Source organism: Hyla sarda, chromosome 12, assembly GCF_029499605.1.
Source record: "Hyla sarda isolate aHylSar1 chromosome 12, aHylSar1.hap1, whole genome shotgun sequence".
Lineage (NCBI taxonomy): Eukaryota > Metazoa > Chordata > Amphibia > Anura > Hylidae > Hyla > Hyla sarda.
Genome location: NC_079200.1, coordinates 5517177 through 5542239, shown reverse-complemented (window position 1 = coordinate 5542239; position 25063 = coordinate 5517177). Strand labels below are relative to the sequence as shown.

The following is a 25063-nucleotide window of genomic DNA, read 5'->3' as shown; positions in this document are numbered from 1 at the left end:
TCGAGGCCGTGCTCGCGCGCGTGACGTCACAGCCCCGTCCGGGCGCCATTTTGTGCGTGAGCCGCGGTCGGTAATAACGTGTCTCAGCGCGGGGCCGTCGGCGGCCATAGGAGGAGGAGGAGACGAGCGGGGGAGCCCCGGCCTGGCCCGTCACCTCTCAGGGGGTTTTCCCCTTTATTTTTTGTATTTTTCATACAAAGATCTTTCTGTGGTAAGAGACGTCAGGAGGCGCCGTGTGAGGGGCGGGAGGGGCCGGGTATTGTCCATAAATGTCGTGCGGTACCGCGCTGTGTGGACTGTCACCCGTGAGGTGGGAATGGTAATTGGTGTTTTCCTCATAGAGCGCTGTTCATAACCGACCTGCGGCTACAAAACCGCCACCCCCGCCGTGAGGGATGTCAGGACATGCTGGGGGTTGTAGTTCTGACATTGTTCACACTTCGCTGTTTTGTCGTCAGGATCGTTCTGGTAAAGTTTATTTTGCTGAAAGTTCGGGTCTAATCTTCAGCTGGCGGAGAACTACAACTCCCAGCATGCTTTATGTTATCTACACAGCAGCTGAAGGGCCATTGGTTAGATTGGTGTTTCCCAACGAGGGGTGCCTCCAGCTGTTGCTAAACTACAACTCCCAGCATGTTGGACTAGATCAGGCTTAGGCAACCTTCAGCACTGCAGATGTTTTGGACTACATTTCCCATGATGCTTTTGCAGCAATTTGGCTGTATGAGCATCATGGGAGATGTAGTCCAAAACATCTGCAGTGCTGAAGGTTGCCTAAGCCTGGAGTATATAGTATTGGTCAGTGTTTCCTAACCAGTGAGCCTTCAGCTGTTACAAAACTACAACTCCCAGCATGTTGGACTATATAGTATTGGTCAGTGTTTCCTAACCAGGGGAGCCTCCAGCTGTTACAAAACTACAACTCCCAGCATGTTGGATTATATAGTATAGGTCAGTGTTTCCCAACCAGGAGCGCCTCCAGCTGTTGCAAAACTACAACTCCTAGAATGTTGGACTGTATAGTAGTATATAGTGTAGGTCAGTGTTTCCCAACCAGGGGTGCCTCCAGCAGTTGCAAAACTACAACTCCCAGCATGCTTGGTGTTGTAGCTTTACAACAGCTGGAGGCACCTTGGTTGGGAAACACTGGGTTAGGCTGCATTCACACCACATTTTTGCAGTACAGTTCCCTTATACGTTTTCAATGTGAAAACCGCACGGAACCGTATTGACAACCAGATGCCAAACCGTGCATCCGTTCTGCGTCTTGAACAGATTTGTCCTTTTTTTTTTTTCTCCTGTACCTAAAACCGCAGCCTGACACGGATTTTAGTCCGGGTGAAAAACCATATTAAACCATATGTGTTTTTTTTTATATAGGAGTCAGTGGGAACCTTACAGAACTGTGTGTGCGTACGGTTCCATCCGGTTTGCACCATAAGGTTTTTTGACTTTGCAGTTTTTTTTTTCTTGGAACTTCAATCAAACAAGTGAAACTTTATTTATTTCAATATATCAGATTGCCACAAGCGCTAGTGTCAAATGGAACAATGATGTCCCTCGCTGCAGCTATACTGAAAGCACACGTCCCGTCTGTTGCGCTAATGTTCTAAAAATATATACAGTACAATAGTAAGCGCCGCTCGGGTGTTGATGAAATAGTATATTAGGGGTGCGTACCCCATGCTGTAGTCAATTTGTATAGCAGGAAATAAAATCTTTGCTCTCGATCACTTTCAGGCATCAGTCCGATATTTATGTATCAAGCAGATTTTATTGACACAATAAAAAGCAATGGACAGTGCGCAATTATTTTCCCCCTTCTATACAAATACACGGTCAGGTACGCACCACGAATCCACTATTTCAACACCTCAGCAGCGCTTACTATTTTACTATATATTGGGGATCGACCGATATAGATATTTTAGAGCCGATAACCTTTGCACTGCAACTCCCAGTGTGCCCTGATGCCATGCTGTCAGTTGTAGTTCTCCTTACCAGCTGTTGATGAACTACAACTCCCAGTGTGCCCTGATGCCATGCTGTCAGTTGTAGTTCTCCTTACCAGCTGTTGATGAACTACAACTCCCAGTGTGCTTTACTATTGTCGGCTGAGTTGTAGTTTTGCAGTAGCTAAAGGGTCTTTGGTTAGGACTACAACTCCCAGTGTGCTGTGGGTTGTAGTTCTCTTAACCGGTAATCCGATTAGTGTAAACTACAACTCCCAGCATGTACCGATGCTATACTGTGAAGTTTAATGGTTCAACGTCTGGTGAGCCCCTGGTTGGAAGAACCACTGCACCCAGCATGGCTTCAGGTAAACAACCGAAATCTGTCTGGGCATGCTGGGAGTTGTAATTTTGCAACAAAACCAACTATGGGCAACATTAGTACAAAGTCGCACAATCTATCACAAGGGTTTAAAGAAATGAGGAAACGTTTGCAGCCACTCACAGCGGCCCATCACTGCGCCATTCCGCTGTAACGTTTTGTGTGGCAATTGGCCGCTGCGTGCAGGCTGCACCTGTTCACATGGCGGAATTTCAGCCAGATGTGCGCTGTCTCCATGGAGACGGAAATGCATTTCTGAGCAGATTCCACAGAAAGAATGGACGTTGTTCTTTTGTCGTTCTTTCTGTGGAGTCCGGAATTCAGGTTTCTGCCGGATTCGGTCGTGTGAATGAGGGCAGTATCAGCCTGTAAGGGTAGGTTCACACTGCGGCATCTCCGGTCGAACAAATACATTGCCGTCTACTGGCAAGATCATTCTTTTTTCGGCGGTGCAATTTCAGTGGCGGAATTTCCGAGTGTAAAATCGTTGAATGAAGTTCCACCCAAGAAATTCCGTAGTGTGAACCCTAACCCAAGAGAAGTTCACACGGAACTAATCCACGCTGATTTTTCTATCATTGACTTCAGTGGGAAGCCGTAAACAATGCAGATTAGATGATTTTGCTCAGACCCATTGATGCCATTGGCATCCGCCACAGAAATTCCACCGCGTGCAGTGGAATTGTGTGAACAGGGACTTATAATGGGAGATTTATCAAAACCTGGGCAGAGGAAAAGTTGACCAGTTGCCCATAGCAACCAATCAGATCTCTTCTTTCATTATTCAGAGGCCTTTTTAATAATGAAAGAAGCGATCTGATTGGTTGCTATGGGCAACTCTTCTGCACAGGTTTTGATAAATTTCCCCCATACTGCCCTCAGAATTGTCTAGCAGAAGGGCAGCCATCTTTAATTTGTGTATGAGGAGCAGAAGGGCAGCCATCTTTAATTTGTGTATGAGGAGCAGAAGGGCAGCCATCTTTAATTTGTGTATGAGGAGCAGAAGGACAGCCATCTTCCATGTGTATGTGAGGAGCAGAAGGACAGCCATCTTCCATGTGTATGTGAGGAGCAGAAGGACAGCCATCTTCCACATGGCCAAAATAGTCACGACACTCTGTCTGGGATCTGTAGACGTGTTTGTGTGTATATATATATATATATAGATATTTTTAGTGCAGATTGTTTTGCAGAGCCCTTAAATTGGATTCTTTGGGTCTCTAGAAAGGTTACAATATGTGACGAGTCCTATAACAAAGTATCATGTTAATATTTTCATAGCATCTAGTATCCTCTGCAGCGCAGCAAATCTACATGTTAGAATGGTTACAGAACAGCGGAGAGGACCATGTCCAGAAATCGTGGCCCATAAATGTACGGGGCCCCCTATGTGTTACCATGTGAAGATACCGGAGTAATGGATACACTGTAACGTGTGATACCAATGTGCAGCTTGTGCTTAAAAAGCCGCTTGAGTTGATGCAGTGGACAACGTGTCTACCGTACATATATTGTAACATTGGCCACGCCCCCTTGTGATGTCATGACACACCCCCTCCATTCATGTCTATGGGAGGGGGCGTGGTGGGACGTTACGAGGGGCTTGGCCGATACGTTAAGGGCTCCGAGCATTGTGAACATTTTGTTGGAGCCCCGGAGTAAGGAGGAAATTGTTTCTTTTCGACTTTTGCTTTGTTGATGAATTTTGCTCACGATGTATTTTGTTCAGGCTCATGTCCTGCCAAAGTGCATTTGACATTTCGTCTGGTTTTGGGATTCCTTTGTTCACATACATCTGTTTATGGGGTTTAGCGCATTAACAATGACTTTTCACTTTCTGTAAGGTTTTTGCGCCTGGTTTAGTAGATGAAGCCGCTATTGTATATTCACTATTTTATCTGTTTATATACATACTCAGGTCTTACAGGTGATGTTTTCTGTTTAAATACAATATTTTTATGTATCGTTTGTTTGTCGTTGCCTAGACAATCTCCTCGTTCTTGGTTTATGGTTTGTGCTGCCATCCGGTAGTTCATATAGAAATTGGTAATTTTGTTCTTTATTTTTGCACAGAATTTGTATCTAGAAACTACAGTTTTACTGCCCTTTGCTTAAGAAGTGGGTGGTGGACAAATCAGATCTGCGGTTGCTGTATTTGCTGCGTTGTTTACATATTGGATGTCTGGAAAAAACACTTTTTTGAATCTTAATGGTTTCTAATTTTTACAGACATTAATGCTAAACTGTGGAAAAGTGAGCAACAAATGTATTTGTAACTTGTGTTAACACTTGGAGATCAGTTTTATGTGAATCTTACGTGTCCACGATTCGCTGTGGAGCAGTTTGTGTGTTCTTTTCTATTCCTATTTGGCCAGTTTTAGGTGGATACTTGGGTTGGTGATGATCTGACCAAACTTGTTCACTTTCTTTGTTGTGGGAAACCACTTTTGTCCCTAAAGTTCGTTTTGTACTCTTTGCCTCTTATTTTTTAGTGTTTGGAGCCCTATGTCATTGTGAATAGGACGGGTGAGAGATCCTTTCCTTGTTTCATCTCTCTAAGGTCGCGTTCACATTATGATTTTTTTTTTTAAATATATTGTTGAAACGTATCGTATGAAATTGCATGTGTCTAAAAATTGTATATTAAGACACATGGCAGTACTCGAGGGGCGCAATAGTCCTTTGAATAATAGTCCTTATTGAGCAGCATCAGGGTAATGTTGTTTTCTACCCCAAATATGTGGACTTCAGCAACTTCAGAAATAATTCTCCAATTTATGTGACTCTATGGTTTGCAAAGTGGCAGCTTTCTGTGGTTTCTGGAAGCGTTTACTTGGCTATTTGAGCATTTGTTTGCATTACGTAGTCATGTGGGGATGGCCGACCATTGGATGGATCTCTCCTTTCTAGATAAGCGCCTTAGTTATTTTTTCCCTTGTGCTGTTTTAGTTGGCTCTTCCCCAGAGGTTGTGTCCTAATCCTGTATTAATGAAATGCAAGGTCCTAAATGTGAATGATGCATCTAGTATTGGAAGGTTTTCCTGCACAGGAAATTGAGTTCTCTGGCCTCTGTTGCCATCCTGGTAGCCGGTGTGAGCTTTGTTATTGTTTCCGGTGTTTTCTGTAGGGGGAAGCTTTGGGGACTTGATCCCCGCAGTATAGAGTAAATCATTTCTGCCTAAAACATATTCTGCCCACAGTCTGTCCCCGGCTTCATTATTGAAATGGTTTCCTCAGATCACTAGGACGTGAGAGTCGGAGGAGGGAAGGTGTGCAGGACGCAGGCGCCGAAACCTTGCTACACCCGACCAGGTGTAGCGAGGATTTGGCACCCCCCCCCCCCCCCGCCAGCTTTCACACGTCCTAGTGATGTGAATAAAAAATGTTGAATAATAAAGCCGGGTCGTGCCGCAGGTGGAATGTAGATGATTAGACAGGCGAGCTCGGCCAGCCGGCACACCACCTCCAACGCGTTTGGACACATTAGGAATAAAGATATTTATTAACATAACTCTGCACCTCCCGAACGGTTTTATGCGAGTGACCCATCATTTTAAAGCAGTTCACCCGCACAATAACTCAGTATATTGTCGGTTTCTCTTTAGTAACAATTTAAGCTCAAATGTGACTAGTAGTAATGCATTTTTTAGACAATTTTAGTAAATATTTTATGTCTGTTATGTTTATCTAGAAAACTGCATTTTTAAATTGTGCTGGTAAATATATATGATTCTACCAATGTCCGTATTCCTCCTGAATTCCGTCTTATATTGGCCCCTTATTTCGCTGAGTGTTGCCAGTACAGGCAGATTGTTTGATGGATTTACCTAATGCATTATCCGTCGCATTGTGTCTTTTATTTGCGATTTTCATGTTTTTGCTTTAATTTTATTTTTTGTTGCAGTCATAAAGATATTTTTTATTGATTGCCTACAGGATTCACAGGATTCTACCCAGTAAAGAGTCTAATTCTCTGCAGGTAAGCTATTTAACCCTACAGTAGTAGAGATGCTGAGATATATAGATATAATGGCTGTTCTCAAATATAAAAGTTCCTAAAATGAGCCAAAAGAATGTTAAAGGGTTACAGCAGTGGATGGCAATGTATCCCCTATCCAGTGCTCTAGCTCTCCTTGTGCACTGAGCTGGGGACGGCTTACGCCATCTGAGAGGGAGTCGGAGATACATGAGCGTTGTACTCGGGTATCCCTGGCTCTCCCATAGAGATGAATGGAGAGTGCGTGCTGACCCCCCCCGCTCAGTGTGTGAAGAGAGCTAGAGCGCCACGATCAGACACCCTTTAAGTGTACCTGTCATTATAAAAAAAAAATAATTTGATATTTTAACTGTTTTCATCAGTCTATGTTCAGACCCTGAATGATCAGTAGAGCAATAAGGGATAAGTGTAAGCTTAGCGTGTTTTCTCCCCGCTCTTTCTAAGCGAGACGGACATTAGAAGTCTGTCCAGGTTCCATGATTGACACAGCTGGGTGAGAACGCGCTCACACTTACCCCAACCTTCTACTGATTGATTGGGGTCTGAACACTCGGACTTCATCTCCAACTAATCAAAACTTTTAAAGGGATACTCCAGTGAAAGTTTATTTTTATATAAAGATACCCAGGAGCAGAGATACTGGGGGGAGCAAAGGAGGTTAAAGGAGTACTCCGCCCCTATCCAAAGGATCGGGGATAAGATGTCAGATTGCTGGGGTCCTGCTGCTGGGGACCCACTGGATCTACCATGCAGCACCCACCTGTAGCGGCTTCCGAAACCGCTGGAGGTCCTCAGGCTGAGTCCATCTCGACCACCGGGACGGTAGATCGTGACATCACAACTCCGCCCCCGTGTGACGTCACACCCCGCCCCTCAATGCAAGTCTATGGGAGGGGGCGTCCCAGCAGCGGGACCCTGGCGATCTGACATCTTATCCCCTATCCTTCGATAGAGCATAAGATGTCTAGGGGCGGAGTACCCCTTTAATTATATATATATATATATATAATCACAGCACCGACAGGTCGAGGATCTTCATAAACTGGTTTCTTTATTCACCCCAAAATAAATATTAAAAAAAAAATTATATATATAATTTTTTTTTTATATTTATTTTGGGGTGAATAAAGAAACCAGTTTATGAAGATCCTCGACCTGTCGGTGCTGTGATTATATATATATATATTATATTATATTATATTATATTATATTATAATATATTATATTTATATTAATATATATATATATATATATATATATATATATTATATATATATATATATTATATATAATATATATATATATATATATATTATATATAATATATATATATATATATATATATATATATATTATATATATATATATATATATATATATATATATATATATATATATATATATATATATATATATATATTATATTAATTTTTAATACATTTTTAATACATTTTTTTAAAAATTATATAAAGCAGGCACTCTGGGCATCTTTATAGAAAAATAACTTTTTGCTCGTACCTTTTTTAAGACACAATTTTTTGGCATATGAGGTCACAAGTATCATATAATGTCTTATGTTGACATCAGGCGGTAAACATCCACTAGATACTACATTGATAAGGGTGGAAAGTATCGTAATACACGTCACAGCAGAGCTCGGCCTACAGATTGTCAGAACGCAAACTTCATTGGGCGTTATTCACAGTGGCTAATGGCTATACAGAAGTCAAGTAGCTGTTCACATGGCCGTGTTTCTAATATGAAGTTTGCGTTTTTATTTGTCATGTGCAGTATTGCTGGAGTTCTATTTATTGGCAAGAAATGTTTATATGTGAAATTAATTGGAGAGTTGTGCGCTACACAATTTGTGCTGTGAAAAGGCTCAAAACTTTTTAATGTGGACAAGACACTTATGCACTTCACTTGATAAGAGGGGGTGGCTAATTAGAAAGTTGGTCTGGCCTAAATGCAAATCAGTTTCTGGACAACCCCTTTAAAGGGGTGGTTTTAGTTACATCAATACAAAGGGGCAGAACAGTATTCATGAGGAGCGGGTGGCTGTATCCGGGAACAGTAAACTCCCCAGGTGCACTGAACAACCCCATTTACATGTTAAAGGAGTAGTATATTAAAAGATAACTTATCCCCTATCCAAAAGACACAGGATAAGTTATAGATCACGAGGGGTCTGACTGCTGGCCCCCCGCGATCTCCTGAACGGGCCTTGGAAGTCTGCTTGAAGTGGGCATGTCGACCCCCACACGGAGCAGCGGCCAACACGCCCCCTCCATGCATCCCATAGAGATACATGGAGGGGTCGTGTTAGCTGCGGCTTCATGCAGGGGTTGGAATGGCCGCTTCCTGCAGACTGCAGGGGCCCCTTTCAGGAGATTGTGGGGGGGTGGGGGGGGGTCCCAGCGATCAGACCCCAGTGATCTATAACTTGGGGTAGGAGATAAGTGATTTTTCACTGCACTACTCCTTTAATAATAGGGATCTTACAGAAAAATGGCTACCCAGAGAGCGTATTAAAGGTAGCATGATCCTCACTGTAACATCCCCTATTGGCTGATATTAGCAGGATGCCCTTCTTTCCCAGGCTCTGAGTCTTATGTTCTCTATAGTCCCACTCCATTTGAAGATGGTAAAACATTTTGCCAATGTATCACTATTATCTACTGCATCCCCTTAAAGAGAACCGGTCATCAAACCATATTTTCTAATCTAACTCAGATTATATTCCCTAACCACTCCGAACACCCCTCCTGCCCTTTCAAAAATGTTTCGGAGCTTTAAAAAGCTGTGTATCATAAGTTTCCCCTTGCTCACATTGTGTGAGCTCCCCATAGGAGAAAGTGGGCGTTCCCCAACATCACTGAAGCCTGCAAAAGCTGTTCCCCACCATGTCCCACACGCACTTCCTGAGTTTGGTCTCCTACCAAGCTGGGAGGAAACCAAATTAACTGTTTGACTTGTGACCTAGTGGCAATTTTTTTCAATCTCATTGAAAACATGAAGGTTGAGAATTTTAACAGCAAGTAAATAGCAAATCTTATAATTTCATAAAGAACAATATATTAACCACTTAAGGACTCAGGGCATACAGGTACGCCCTAAGTCTGCACCCTTTCTATAACGCGGGGCCAACAGCCGGGACCCGTGGCTAATAGCACACGGCACTGATGGCGGTGCCGCGCACTATTAACCCTTTAGACGCAGCGTTCAAAGTTGATTGCCGCCTCTAAAGTGACAGTAAACTGCTCCCGGCTAGCTCAGCCGGCTGTTTGGGATTGCCGCGGCGAAATCGCGGTGTCCCGAACAGCTGGAACACACAAGGAGGGCTCCTACCTGCCTCCTACGTGTCCGATCACCGAATGACTGCTCTGTGCCTGAGATCCAGGCGTGAGCAGTCAAGCGGCAGAATCATTGATCAATGTTATCCTATGGGATAACAATGATCAGTATAAAAGATCAGTGTGTGCAGTGTTATGGTCTCCTATGGGATTACAATGATCAGTGTGTGCAGTGTTATAGCCTATGGGATAACAATGATCAGTGTGTGCAGTGTTATAGCCTATGGGAGCTATAACATTGCAAAAAAAAGAATAAAAATCGATCAAAAAGTCAGATCAATACAGAAATGGTACCACTAAAAACTTCAGATCACAGCGCAAAAAATGAGCCCTCATACCGCCCCTTATGCGGAATAATAAAAAAGTTCTAGGGGTCAGAAGATGAGAATTTTAAATGTATTTTCGTGCATGTAGTTATGATTTTTTCCAGAAGTACGACAAAATCAAACCTATGTAAGTAGGGTATCATTGTAATCGTATGGACCTACGGAATAGAGAAGGTGTCATTTTTACTGAAAAATTTACTGCGTAGAAACAGAAGTCCCCAAAAGTTACAAAATGGTGTTTTTTTTCTGTACAATTATTATTTTTCTTTATCTTGCTGTAGATTTTTAGCTAGCATGACTGTTGTCATTACAAAGTAAATTGGTGGCACAAAAAAAACTAAAGTGCAAAAACAGAAAAACCCTGAGTCCTTAAGGGGTTAAAAGTTTTGTTTGGTGACAGGTACTCTTTAACCCCTTAACGACGAGGACGTACATTTACGTTCTGCGCCGGCTCCCGCGATATGAGGCGGGATGGCTCCGCGATCCCGCATCATATGGCGTCGGTCCCGGCACTCATCAACGGCCGGGACCCGCGACTAATACCACACATCGCCGATCGCGGCGATGTGCGGTACTAACCCTTTAGAAGCGGCGGTCAAAGCTGACCGCAGCTTCTAAAGTGAAAGTGACCCTGCTGCTCAGTCGGACTGTTCGGGACCGCCGCGGTGAAATCGCGGCGTCCCGAACAGCTTAAAGGACACCGGGAGGGCCCTTACCTGCCTCCTCGGTGTCTGATCGGCGAATGACTGCTCCGTGCCTGAGATCCAGGCAGGAGCAGTCAAGCGCCGATAACACTGATCACAGGCGTGTTAATACACGCCAGTGATCAGCATAGGAGATCAGTGTGTGCAGTGTTATAGGTCCCTATGGGATAACAATGATCAGTATAAGAGATCAGTGTGCGCAGTGTTATAGGTCCCTATGGGACCTATAACACTGCAAAAAAAAGTGTTAATAAAGGTCATTTAACCCCTTCCCTAATAAAAGTTTGAATCGCCCCCCTTTTCCCATAAAAAAAGTCTAAAAAAATAAACATATGTGGTATCGCCGCGTGCGTAAATGTCCGAGCTATAAAAATATATCATTAATTAAACCGTACGGTCAATGGCGTACGCGCAAAAAAAAATGCATTTTTGGTCACTTTTTATACTATTAAAAAGTGATCAAAAAGTCCGATCAAAACAAAAATCATACCGATAAAAACTTCAGATCACGGTGCAAGAAATGAGCCCTCATACCGCCCTGTACGTGGAAAAATAAAAAAGTTATAGGGGTCAGAAGATGACATTTTTAAACGTATTAATTTTCCTGCATGTAGTTATGATTTTTTCCAGAAGTGCGACAAAATCAAACCTATATAAGTAGGGGATCATTTTAACCGTATGGACCTACTGAATAAAGATAAGGTGTAATTTTTACCGAAATATGCACTGCGTAGAAACGGAAGCCACCAAAATTACATGCATTTTTGAGTAAAATGACTAATGTCACTACAAAGTAGAATTCGTGACGCAAAAAATAAGCCATAATATGGATTTTTAGGTGGAAAATTGAAAGGGTTATGATTTTTAAAAGGGAAGGAGGAAAAAACGAAAGTGCAAAAAACTGAGGGGCTAAGGTGCCCATACTCACTAAAATTGATAAAAGGGATGGTTTCAGCCAAATGCTCTTTTCTCAGGTGAAACAACATCCATGAATGATCTCTCAGTAAAGAATGTTCTAAGAAAGTTCAGTTCATCACTGGTCAGGACTGGGCCGTGTGAACAACCATATGGGCCGACATTAAGGATCGACCGATTATTGGTTTGGCCGATATTCACGATTTTGGACTGTATCGGCAATTACCTTGCCGATAATTCCCTGCGCTGTTAACTTATAACAGAATATTGGTATAAGTTATTGGCTATCGGCCCTAACCTCCACAGAGCATCGGTATCGGCCCTAAAAAATCGATATCGGTCGATCCCTAGCCGACATGAACTAAAACGTTGTCATAGATAATCAGCTGTCACCCTACTTCTATCTAATGTGTATGGCCTCTTGTAATCTGCCACTGAAGGGGGAAATAATGGTTTAACCCCTTGTTGACACGTGACGTACATATACAGTGTGGACGTCTGGACCTTAACATAGTGGGCTGTACTTATAAGTCATGACAGTGCTTAACCCATTAAGGACCACAGGATTTTTCCTTCTTGCACTACTATTTTTTTCCTCCTCACCTTCTAAAAATCATAACGCTTTAAATTTTCCCAGCTACAGACCCATATGAGGGCTTGTTTTTTGCGCCATCAACTTTACTTTGTAATGACATCAGTCATTTTACCACAAAATCTACGGCGAAACAAAAAAATATAAATTTGTGGGGCTAAATTGAAGACTAAAACGTAATGTTGTAACTTTTGGGGGCTTTGGTTTCTATGCAGTGGCTTTTTCGGTAAAAATGACACCATATCTTCTGTAGGTCCATACAATTAAAATGATGCCCAACTTAAATAGGTATGATTTTGGTTTTGTGTTAAAAATTATAACTTTACGCCCGAAAATTTTTAGGTTTAAAATTTCCTCTTCTGACCTAACTTTTTTTTTTTCATATACGGGGCGGTATACGGGCAAATTTTTTTGCGCCATGATCTGAAGTTTTCATCGGTACCATTTTTGTTTTGATGGGACTTTTTGATCGTTTTTTATAAAAAAAAATAATTTTTTGGGGGGGGGGGGGGGTTTATACAAAGTATCCAAAAATATGCAATTTTGGATTTTGGAATTTATGTATACGCCATTGACCGTGTGGTTTTATTATGTTATTAGTTCGGACATTTGCTTATGAGACTATACCACATGTTAATTTTTATTATGTTTTTATATGGAATTTGGGAAAAGGGTGGTGACTTAAACTTTTAATATGGAACGGCTTAATGGTTTGTTTTTATTTTTAGTTTTGTTTGTTTGTTTGTTTGTTTTTACATGTGTAGTCCCCTTAGGGGACTTTCAGGAGGAATCGGTAGATTCCTCATACAGATCAATGTGGTTCCATACAACCACATTGATCTGTGTGCTCTGCGCTTGATTGATAAAGCCTGGCCCTGCCAATCTCAGAGCCATGGACTGTGGAGGAAGAGAGGTAAGCCCTCCGGCTACCTCAGCAGCGGATCATGTGTGGACCGGCCGGTATGGCGCAGGCTCGAGTCAGAAGCCCGCATCATACACGGTTAACGGCACCAGGATGTGTATACAGGTCCTTGGTCGTTAACTAGTTAAGGGCTATGAACGAGCTCACGAGCTGCACTTATTTCAGACAGTGAGTGAAGGCTGCTACAGTGAAATCTCCCTTAGTGGACACCTCCCTCCCAATAGCGGACAGTTTTTAATTCCCCGTCAGTGCCATTAGTGATGAGCGGCATGGGCCATATTCGAATTCAGAATATTTTGCGAATATATGGACAAAATATTCATCCTATGTTCGCGATATTCGCTATGTTCTCTTTTTTTTTTCATGCGAAAATTCGGAATGAAATTCGCATAGTTCGCATGTGCAATTATGTCTTTCACCTAAAAGAAGGGAGGGACCAGTGTCCAGTCTGGGAGTGCCGATATTCACATTACGAATATAATATATCACTATATTCTAAGTATGCGCAAAATCGCAAAGTGCCGATATTCACGCTAAAAATTCGCATTTCGAATATTCGCACTCAACACTAAGTCCCATAAGACTTAATGCATTTGCACCCTCCTAGAAGGGGACATTCCCAATAGGGGACAAAACACTTACAATAGGGGACAACCAGACTTATGTGCCAGCCCTATCTTGTACACAGGGTCGCCGTCAGGGGGTACAGCCAAGCCCCAGCGCAGAAGACCTTAGTGGTCTCCTGCTTCTGTACATCTGCTGGCCACATCATTCACCTCCCTCCTTCCCTTTTTTTTTTTTTTTTGCCCCCTGTGCCACATAATTTCCTCTTGATTCCCCTATCCCCCCCCCCTGCTATTTCATTCCCCCTTTATCCCCCTTTGCAACTTCATAAAAAGGGGGGTGATGAATTTACACACAGGGTATAAAGGGGGATGAAATTATACAGGGGAGGGATAAGGGGGGATTAAACGTCACTGGGAGATTCTACTGTAATATTGCTTTTTATCGTGTTTCATAGGTAATTACATTCTGGAGTAAGTACAGGACAGTATTCAGACATTTAGAAAGGGTTTTTGAGCCTTTTTTTCCCAATAGTGGACACTTTTTCATTCCTCAGGAGTGTCCGCTATTGGGAGATTCTACTGTTTCGGCATCTGGCACTTGGTCAATGACCACATTAGTAATCACGCTGATGATTGTCATTTTTACCCTTAAGTGCCGTGATCCATTGCACACCTGTTACATGGCCGATCAGCACTATAGCACCATGTTTGTGTTGTGCGGAGCGGGTTCCATGCCAGCCGATGACCTTCACTAGGTGTCTGTGCCTGCCACTCGGACATTTACTATGCAATAGCATACCGTTGATCAGTTTAAGCAATATAATAATTGCATATAAAAGTCCCCTTTAAATGAAAAAATCCTTGACAGATCTTTGGTCACATCGGGGGACATGTATCAAAGATTTTACCTCTGTTTTGTGTGTGTTTTTTTGCGCAAAATTTTGCGCAAGCCCTTTTTTTGCGCACGTTTTGGTAGAGCATGTCCTCCAGATGTGGCTGAAACGAGGTACCTTGGAGCTGCATATATAGTACACATGGATTTATTACCTGCGTACTTTTCCTTTGCGCCAAAAATTTTGACGCAAGTGTCTTTTTCCCCGCAAATATAAGCCAACTTTAACTGCACGTAGCAAAATCCTTTCTATTTCTGAAGGAAAGTTCTACTAAGGAACCACCAGAATGTTATAACTTTCCTATCTCAATTCCTCCTTTGGTTTGCTTTATATTACTTTTTACTCCTTGGTTATTCCAAAGCACTTTTAAAATAATTTGCATATAGAATATTTGTTTACAGTTCAGTTATTCATTAGATCTCTTGTATATTGTTATTTTATGATCCAACTATTTAATACATTTACATAGGAAATGTTTGATAACTTATCATTGAACAAGCTCCGTCACATTAAAATAGCTTTGTAATCCACTTAACACTGTAGATCATTCTCCTTTTATTTTTAAAATTTACTGCTTTCCGTTATACTTTTCCCCAGCGCCCGGTAAGATGGTGGCTATCACTGATAGCCAGCCATCTTACCATGTGACCACGGGGGGGTTTCATCCCCCCCAGCGATCGCTGCTATCAGCTGGTCAAATCTGACTAGCTGATAGCAGTCGCTATGAGAATACTTAGCAGCGCGGTGTGTGAGTCCAGATCACGGGGATCGGGACACACACCGCTCTGCTAAGTGTCCCTTACCCGTCCCCCGGCGTCATTTACCCGGCCATGCGGTGTCCCGAGCTTTCTAGGTGCGAGCGGCGTCCTCCAGGCGGTCTCGGGGGTGGTGTGTCCCGGCGGTGAGTTTCCGGCAGCAGGGTGGCATCTTCATTGGCAGCAGTGAGATTGCCATGCTGGGAGTTGTAGTTTTGCATCATCTGGAGGGCCACAGTTAGTAGACCACTGTATAATGGTCTCCAATCTGTGCTCTTCCAGATGTTCCAAAATTACAAATCTTAGCATGCCCACTCTGTCGAGGCATGCTGGGAGTTGTAGTTCTGTAACATCTGGAAGACCACAGATTGGAGACCATTATACAGTGGTCTACAAACTGTGGACCTCCAGCTGTTGCAAAACTACAACTCCCAGCATGCCCAGACTGCCCAAGCATGCTGGGAGTTGTAGTTCATCAACATCTGACCCTTCAGATATTGCCGAAATACAACTTCCAGCATGTCTGGCCATGCTGGGAATTAGTTTTGCAACAGCTGGAGGCACACTAGTTGGGAAACATTGTTCTTTTCCTAACTCTTTTTTTCCAACCCGTGTGCCTCCAGCTGTGCCTCCAAACTAGAACGCCCAGCATGCACTGACAGACCATGCATGCTGGGAATTGAAGTTGTGCAACAGCTGGAGGCACACTGGTTTGGAAACACTAAGTTAAGTAAAAAACTTTCAAGTGTTTTGCAACCAGTGTGCCTTCAGCTGTTGCATAACTACAACCCTCAGCATGCACGGACTGCCAAAGGGCATGCTCAGAGTTGTAGTTTTGCAACAGCTGGATGTATCGCCGTACTCGGGAGAAATTGCCTTACAGATTTTGGGGGGCTTTTTCTCCTTTTACCCATTATGAAAAGGAACAGTTGGAGTCTACACCAGCATGTTAGTGTATAAAAATGTAATGATTTACACTGACATGCAGGTGTTGCCGCATACTTTACATTTTCACAAGAGGTAAATGGGGAAAAAGATCCCCATTTTTTGGGACACAATTTAGCCAGAGTACATAGATGCCACATATGTGGGCGCAAAGTGCTCTGCGGGCGCACAACAAGGCCCAGAAGGTAGAGTGCACCATGTACATTTGAGGTGATTTGCACAGGGGGGTCACAGATGTTAAATGAAGAATAAGGACATTGGTATAATTGATGTGTTATTATTGGGTGCAAAAAGTGGTATTATTGTGAGATTAAAACTCCACATAATGAAGAAAAAAAATTCTAAAACTAATAACGAGGACAAAACTTACTGTTTAGGTGCAGATACGCTGCAGACAAAGCTCCTACTAAATAGAGCTGCGGTGTAAATTTATGCTCTGAGGAGAATTCTAAATTTAAACGCAATTCAAGAAAGTAGCTGCACAAGAATGATAAATTTAACGCAGCTGCGCCAAATTTAGACAACAGGCAGAGGGGTAAAAAACTTCTATTATACACTGGAAATGATACATGTCCCCCATCAAGTTCCAGAAAATAATTTATAAAATATCAAGAAGTCCTATTTAAAACCAAATGTCGGAATAGTTATTTTGTAAAAGTAGTAAAATAGAAAACGATGTAAATACGGATATCGTTGTAATCCTCCCTAACCCCCTAGTAGATTTTCTCTTTTAAAGCAAGCGGAAAAATAGCAAAAATGAAAATAGACCACAAGGCTAAAACCTGCTGTGTCCTTAGAGTACCTTTTCATGATCTTGGTAAATTTTATAATCTCCCCCCCCCCCCCCTCCCCAGGTCACGGCCCCCATCATAAGCCACCCCCTGCAATTATTTTTATTATTTGTTAGTTTTCTACCTTGATATTGCTCTGTATTTTCTGCTCAGTCTGTCAGATTCACAGACTGGGAAGGGGCGTTCCCCAGCAGGCGTGACATCATCTGAAGCCATACAGGGGAGAACTTCCTCCCTCACTCTGCTACACACAGCCCAGAGCAGTTCACTGAGAGATGAGCTATGATTGGCCAGGCCAGGCCTACCAGGCCAGCAGGAGTCCAAAGTCTGTGCAAGAGATGGGGGAAAATGTGCTCTGGACAAGTAGGGAGACACCTAGTGGCAGCTTTTTTAAACACAAATAAAACTTGGAAAAAAATCTTTTTTTTTTTTTTTTTTTTTTTTTACAAAGTAAATTAGAAAGATTTTTATTTACCATAAGGATTGCAATAGCAAAAATTTTAATTAATGATGGTGCACATTTAAGGGGTTCTAATAGGTCTGAAGTTCCAATCCCTGTGTGATTTGGAAGCTGCATTAGCCATCTTTGTATCAGCTACTGAAGGGCTTTGTTTGCAGCATATTGCTTGTGAAAATGTTATAATGTATAATATGCCATATATGTAGGTAATGCTTTTAGTTTACCAGGGAAAATCATGGATCATTTTCTGTTTTTATTGCATGTAAATATTAAGAAATGACTGTGTTTATTGCTTTCGATGATTTTTACCTAGTGCCTTTCTTGTGCCTGTCTACATCCACAAACCCATTTATGAATTAGTTTTATTGCTGAGGTGTTTGCATTTGTATGTTCTCTGTTGCTGATGTGTATGTTTGTTTTTATTTAGAGCAGAATGCTAAAAGGATAAAACAGGATGTATTAATAGAAGCCTGTCTTAAACCTCGTGTCTGATGTAGACGTTGCTTTTTTCATCTGCAGGTGTTTGTTGTTTCAGCGCAGCATGGCTGTGGTCATCCGCTTGCAAGGCCTGCCCATAGTGGCAGGGACCATGGATATTCGTCACTTCTTCTCTGGATTGACCATTCCTGATGGTGGCGTTCATATTGTAGGGGGTGAGCAGGGTGAGGCTTTCATCGTTTTTGCCACCGATGAAGATGCACGACTTGGCATGATGCGCACAGGTGGTACTATCAAAGGGTCTAAAGTGTCGCTATTGTTGAGCAGTAAGACTGAAATGCAGAACATGATTGAACTTAGCCGCAGACGCTTTGAGACTGGCAATGTCGAAATCCCACCTGCAAACTCTAACCGCCCCGGGCCTCCACCAAACCCAACAATGGGCACAACCTCTGTAATGAGCCGAGTTAGTATGCCAACAACTGTACCCAACTATAGCAGCCCTCCTACTAGCACAGTCTCTACAGTCACCTCTGTAGGTGATAGCAGTAAGAATGTCGCCACCTTCTCCACAGCCGGTGTTGGAAATGCTCCACCGAGTCTAGGTGCGGCCTTCTGCAACCCAACATTTACATCTCCTATGCCCACTGTTGCTCCACAGCTGCCTTCTGGACCACCACCACCAATCCCTCCAATGCCATCACTTCCAACCCTGCCACCAATGCCATCCATACCTCCTATGCCTGTTCCTCCTCCCGTGTCCAACATGCCTCCAGTTCCTCCCGTTCCCCCAATACCACCAGTTCCACCAGTACCACCAATGTCATCTCTCCCTCCATTGACTGGATTACCACCCTTGAATGCACCATCCATTGGTCCCCTGCCTGCAGGGATGAATGGTTCTGGGTCCCAGATGAATAGTAACATTAACCCATTGTTCCTCGGTCCTATAAATCCAATGCCATTAGGCTCCCAAAATACAATGAAGCCACCGCCACCTCCACTTAGCCATGATGACCCATATGTAGCTCTTCACGGGCTTCCTATACCTGTGTCAGAACATGATGTAAAGGATTTTCTTCATGGTTTGCGTTTAGATGGGATTGTTATTTTGAAAGATCACCTGGGTCGTCACACGGGTGGAGCGTTGGCAAAGCTTCTTACCCCACATGACACGTATGAAGCTTTGAAACGAAATAGGATGCTAATGGGACAGCGCTTTGTTGAAGTTAACCCAGCGAGTGAGAGACAGTGGGTTATGTCTGGTGGACACATGGGGAAACATGGTGGCGGAGGAGGACACCATGGGCCAATGCACTTGATGCAACAGCCAATGGGCAGGTCCAAATCGCCTAGTACCCGGCAGCGGTCCAGGTCTAGGTCCCCACATGAGCATGGTTTCTGCATTCATTTGAAAGGCCTTCCCTATGAGGCAGAAAACAAACATGTGATAGATTTCTTTAAGAAACTGGACATTGTGGAAGACAGCATATACATAGCATACGGACCCAATGGTAAAGCTACTGGAGAAGGTTTTCTGGAATTTAGAAATGAGTCAGACTTTAAAACGGCACTAAACCAGCATAAGCAGTACATGGGAAATCGATTTATTCAGGTTCTCCCCCTTACAAAAAGTCAAATGATAGAAAAGATAGAATCCATTAGGAAAAAGTTGCAGGGTTACAATTACGGTGATCCAAAGGATTCCTTGGACATGGAGATGGGTAAGCACAGCCCCAGACTCTGGGCACACTTGTCGAATCTGCCATATAACATATCCAGAAAGGACGTATTTCACTTCTTCCATCGGGAAGGCATTGCCGTGGAGGAGAACAGTGTGCACGTCCTGACCGATATCAATGGCCAAGGCTTAGGACAGGCGCTTGTTCAGTACAGGAGCGAAGACGACGCTCGGAGATCTGAGCGCCTGAACCGTAAAAAGCTAAATGGGAGAGATGCTTTTCTACGTGTGGTGAATAATGAAGAAAGGAAAGATATTGAGATTAATCCTCCAATGATAGGAAGGAAAGGCTTCAAAATGCAAAACTATAATAGCTTACCTGATCCCATTCGATCCGGTGGGGAAGAGTTTCCCTTTATGAATAGTAATATGAATGACAATGGTCAGAACTTTCTTATTCCTAGTAAATTCAGCGGCCCAGGCAGTACCTTCGCCCCCCCTGTTCCACCACCTGCAATGGGGATTGGATTTGTAGATCCGAGACCACCACCGCCTGGACCGTCAAATGTGAAAACCTCTCCAGTCGATCCAGTAGAATTTGTGGGCGGCCCTGGTCATTTTAATGTCCCCCCTGCTGGATTTGCAGCAGGACCACCACCGTTTGGAAGTGGACCATCCAATGCAAATGCCCCCCCTAACTTTAACCCAGCCCCACCAAATCTACCAACTAGTCCTGGCGGTATGAACCCCCCTCCTCCCAGTTTCGGTCCAGGAAACCTGCCAATAAGTGGCCCTCCAGGCTTCGGAAATGGGTCCGGAAAACCTGGTCCAACTGTGATTAGGATCCAGAATATGCCCTTTACTGTTACTGTAGATGAAATACTCGATTTCTTTTATGGCTACCAGTTGATACCTGATTCTGTGTGCTTAAAGTATAGTGAGAAGGGGATGCCTACAGGAGAAGCCATGGTGGCATTTGAGTCCCGTGATGAGGCGACTGCTGCCGTGGTTGACTTAAATGACCGACCAATGGGCTCGAGAAAAGTAAAACTTGTTTTAGGTTAACGCATAACTGCTTCACACAATGTTTGTACAGTGACTCATGTACATTTACAGGACACTGCATTTACACTGTTAGATCCTTACCGATTTAGATCATTTGTATATAGAGAACCCATCACTGCTTAGGGCAATGCTTTGTTTACTTCAAAACCTGTTTAAGGACTCAGTTTAAGTTGGATTTCCTTGTCATTTTGTCAATGTTAATTCTGATGAAGCACATATAAATCTTTTGTTTTTTACATTGAATTGATTCTGGACAGAACAAGTGAATTTTGTAATTTTTCAAAAATGTACAACTAATTATGTTATACGTGCAAAAAGTGCTCCTCACCAAACTTCTTCTATTGCAAATCGGGTCAATTCTACAATGGAAATGTATTTATGTATGGTGTATGGAATACAAAGTTTGCCACAAGCTACTTTAGTGCGAATACGTAGATGACGTAATTTCTCATTTTCTAATTCTCAGTAGTATTGTCACGTTTGTAAGTTGCAGTGTTATTGCCCCACTGTTTTAATGTTAGCAAATTGTATAAAAAGAGAACTTTTCAAATTGAGTGCTTTACGAGCCAAGACCTTTTTATGGTTACAATTGCTTTTTTTGATACTTTTATTATACATACAGTGAGCTAGTGGCAAAACTTTTATTCTACTGGTTTGCAGAATCATCCGCTTATGACTGTACGGTGGAGCTTTTGTTTTCTCTTGAGAAGATGTAACATATTGAAGGAAGTGGAGACTTATTCCTTTTATGCAACTCACGGGATGCTTTTCGTCATGTCGAGTGCATTTGCCTCCCAAAAGTTGACTAAATGTGAATGTTAGATGTACACGATGATGAAAGTTGTATATCTGTGTTAAGATGTGCAGCTTGGCTCTTTTGGGCTTTCTGCTGGTGTTTTGAGACTACCCCGGTGTAACATCTTGCACTGTTAATTTGCAGTGTGAATTGTGGCTACTAATTTTAAAAGAGAAATAATCATCCTAATCACCACAATTCCACTTATTTCACTGTTCAGAAGTTTCATTTTACAGTTTGCAAAAGTTCAAGTTGAAAAAGTTCTAGTTTTAAGAACCTTGATGCATAACCTTTCCAAGTTCTCATTTTAGAACCTACAGGTATATTCCGGCATTATAGAAAAATATATAGTGCCAGGGCCTTGGTAAAATAGAAAAACTATCCTTAAAGGGGTATTCCGGTACTTGAACAACTTATCCCCTATCCACAAGATAGGGGATAAGTGTCTGATTGCAGGGGGTCTGACTGCTGGGACCCTCCCGTCATCTTCTGCCCGGCGCCACGGCTCTCCCCATGCACCAAAATGGTGGTCGAAATGCCCCCTTCATGCATGTGTATGGGAGAGCTGGAGATGCACGAGCTCAGGGGTTGTTGACCACTGCTTCATGTGGTGGCTGACACAGCTCCATGCACTGGGCATTGCCTGCTCCATGCATGGGGAGAGCTGGGGGTCCCAGCGGTTGGACCCCCAGCAATCAGACACTTATCCCCATCCTGTGCATAACTTGTTCAGTACCGGAGTATCCCTTTAACTACTCACCAGTCTGCTTCTGGTTCTGCCACAGCTCCGGTTCTTTTTCTGGTCCCTATCTGCTACTAAAATGAGCGCTCAGAGCAGGATCTTCCCACTCAGCCAATCACTGGCAACCATGTATTTTTCAGCCAGTGATTGACGGAGTGGGAAGGTTCTGCTCCAAGCACTCATCATGGAATGAGCGAAAAAGACCAGAAAAAGAACTGGAGCTGCGGGGAGACCAGGAGGAGAGGGTGGGTAAGTATAGGGTTTATTTTTTTCTCTTACAAGCACTATGTATTTTTCTACAGTGCCAGAATACCCCTTTAATGTGTAATACATCTGTAATTATAAAGCTGCATGTGTGGAATCTGACAAGTAGAAATGTTCTGAGTTAAATGTTGTTTTGGATTTACACAAATATATACACTATTTTACTTTAATATTTTACACTTTGCATTTGGAAGCTTTCTGCTTTATACTTTTGTTACTGGTTTAATCCTGGATATCAAGGAAATATTGTGGCTTTTGTAAATATAAAATGTGAAATAAAGTGTTATTTCTCTGGCTCCTCAGAGGAGAGCATGGTTCTGCTTGATATACGTTGCATATAAATGATGCTCGATTCCTTTAGTGTTATTTACCATTGCCATGAAACATTGTAATAAAATATCATGGATGTTTTTTTTCTACTTTAATGTTTTTTATTTGTGAATATATGCATTGTCTTATTTTTCTTGTGTTGGGATGAATTGCAAATGGTTAGATTTGGATTTTTTGTTGTTGCAATTTATATGAAACCAAAAAAAAAAAATGAGACCACCTCCTGAGGATTTGTTCTTTTCTCTGCGTCTGTCAAGATACTGTAACCTCATTGGGTGTCTGTGGCCTTGAACAGCAGTAAGAGAAGATCTGTTGCGTTTTATGTTCCGGTTCACTGTGTCCCTTCCCCCATAACCCAGCTGACTGGTATTGTTAGGTTGTCTATCCTTAATGCATTTCAGAAGATGAAATGTTCCATTCTTTAACCTGTCTCTATACATTTAAAGGGAAACTATAGTGGTATATAACTTATCCCCCAATCCACAGGATTGGTGATAAGTTATAGATAGCTGGGGGTCAGACCGATGGGACCCTCTTCCCCGCTATCTCTTGTTCGGGACACCGGCAGTCCGCATGAAGGGAGTGTTTTGTCCCCGCATGATGTGCCCCCCCCCCCCATATGTATCTATATTGGATATATGGAGCAGGGCGTGTTGGCGGCAACATCATTCTGGGGACAGACACATCCTCTTTCTGCGCACTACAGGGGCCTTCAGCGGTCGGTCCGACTGATAGAGGATAAGTTATATACCACTACAGTTTTCCTTTTGTTGTTAGAAAGTTGTAAAACTTCAGAACCATCACACATTTTCCATGATCACTGTAATGCATAATATGGAGATAGAAATGCTGCTGTTTTAGATACTTAAAATGGTTTTCTGGTTGTTCTAAAAAACAAAACAACACTACGGCCTCTTCTGTCCACTTTTTAGTGGTGCCCCAACAAGCTTCATTTAAAAGCTACCAGCATACAGCATGTGACTGCTCCAGCAGTGGTGCTCAACCTTTTTGGCGTCTGTACCCCCAAAGGCTGAAAGAGTGTCTGCGGGTACCCCTCCCCTATAAATTTGCGCTGGACTAACATGCGAGGGGTACCCACGGACGAAAGGTATGTGCTTACCTTTATACTAATGCGATACTTAATCCTCTTGTGCCATTGTTCCCTCCTCCCTCTGATCCCCTTTTGCCATCATTCCCCCCTCCATCTTAATCCCCTTGTGCCATTATCTGATATGGCAAAAGGGAAAAAAATAATGACACAATGGGATCAGAGGGAGGGGGGAATTATGGCATAGGGGGATTAAGATGGGGGGGGGGGGGGTAAATGTTTACCCCCCCCCCCTAACTTAATCCCCTTTTGCCATAATTCCCCCCCTCCCTCTGATCCCCTTGAGCCATTATTTCTATCCCCCCGAGTTAGTGTATGTATGTGTGTATGTATATACTCCTCCCTCCTATACACTTGGGTACCACTCCCAGAGACCCGTTCCTGGAGTCCCGTTCGGCGCCGCACAGAAGGGTGACGTCCTCATGCGCTGTGCGACACCTCCGCCGGATGTCAGGGGATGTCATACATCTCCCCAGCAACCATGCAGCTCCTGTAAAGTAGCCGTGACCGTGATACTTTACTGAGAGCTGCCACGACCATTTCCTGCAATGCGCTGACAAATACTGGCGAATGCATGGCCGGTATTTGTCAGTGCATTGCGTAGCCTCGCACAACCAGTGGCGTACCCCTAGGGGTACATGTACCACCGGTTGAGAACCCCTGTGCTACAGGGATATACCAGCCTATAACTATCCCTATCCACAGGAGATGGGGTTGTGTTTGATCCCAGCGGGTCTGACTATTGGTACCTCTATCCAGTCTCGGTTCCCTAGACTTCTGTCTGAATGAAATGACAGTCCTGTGTGCACTGCTGCTGCTTTCATTGTCTGGGACCTGTTGGGGAAATAGCCTAGCACTGTACTTGCTTATCTCTGGCTGGGGATAGCCTAGCACTGTACTTGCTTATCTCTGGCTGGGGAGAGCCTAGCACTGTACTTGCTTATCTCTGGCTGGGGATAGCCTAGCACTGTACTTGCTTATCTCTTGCTGGGGATAGCCTAGCACTGTACTTGCTTATCTCTGGCTGGGGATAGCCTAGCACTGTACTTGCTTATCTCTGGCTTGGGATAGCCGAGCGTTTTACTT

General features: G+C 43.2%; 1 protein-coding gene across 2 annotated transcripts; it reads left to right on the top strand.

Annotated features, from left to right (window-relative positions):
* On the top strand, positions 1–23098 carry RBM12 (RNA binding motif protein 12). 2 transcript variants are annotated; one of them, XM_056547710.1, is made up of 3 exons: positions 1–211; positions 6239–6313; positions 18073–23098. In XM_056547710.1, the coding sequence occupies exon 3, from the start codon at positions 18095–18097 to the stop codon at positions 20735–20737; it is 2643 nt and encodes an 880-aa protein (XP_056403685.1). In that variant the 5' UTR covers positions 1–211; positions 6239–6313; positions 18073–18094; the 3' UTR covers positions 20738–23098. The 2 variants fall into 2 exon arrangements, with proteins under 2 accessions (XP_056403685.1, XP_056403684.1); XM_056547709.1 differs by having other exon boundaries at positions 6–211; positions 6271–6313; positions 18073–23096.
* The last annotated feature ends 1965 nt before the right edge of the window (positions 23099–25063 follow it).

Bases quoted from the DNA above. Each gene is read 5' to 3' on its own strand.
- RBM12 (XM_056547710.1), top strand. From the start codon at position 18,095: ATGGCTGTGGTCATCCGCTTGCAAGGCCTGCCCATAGTGGCAGGGACC.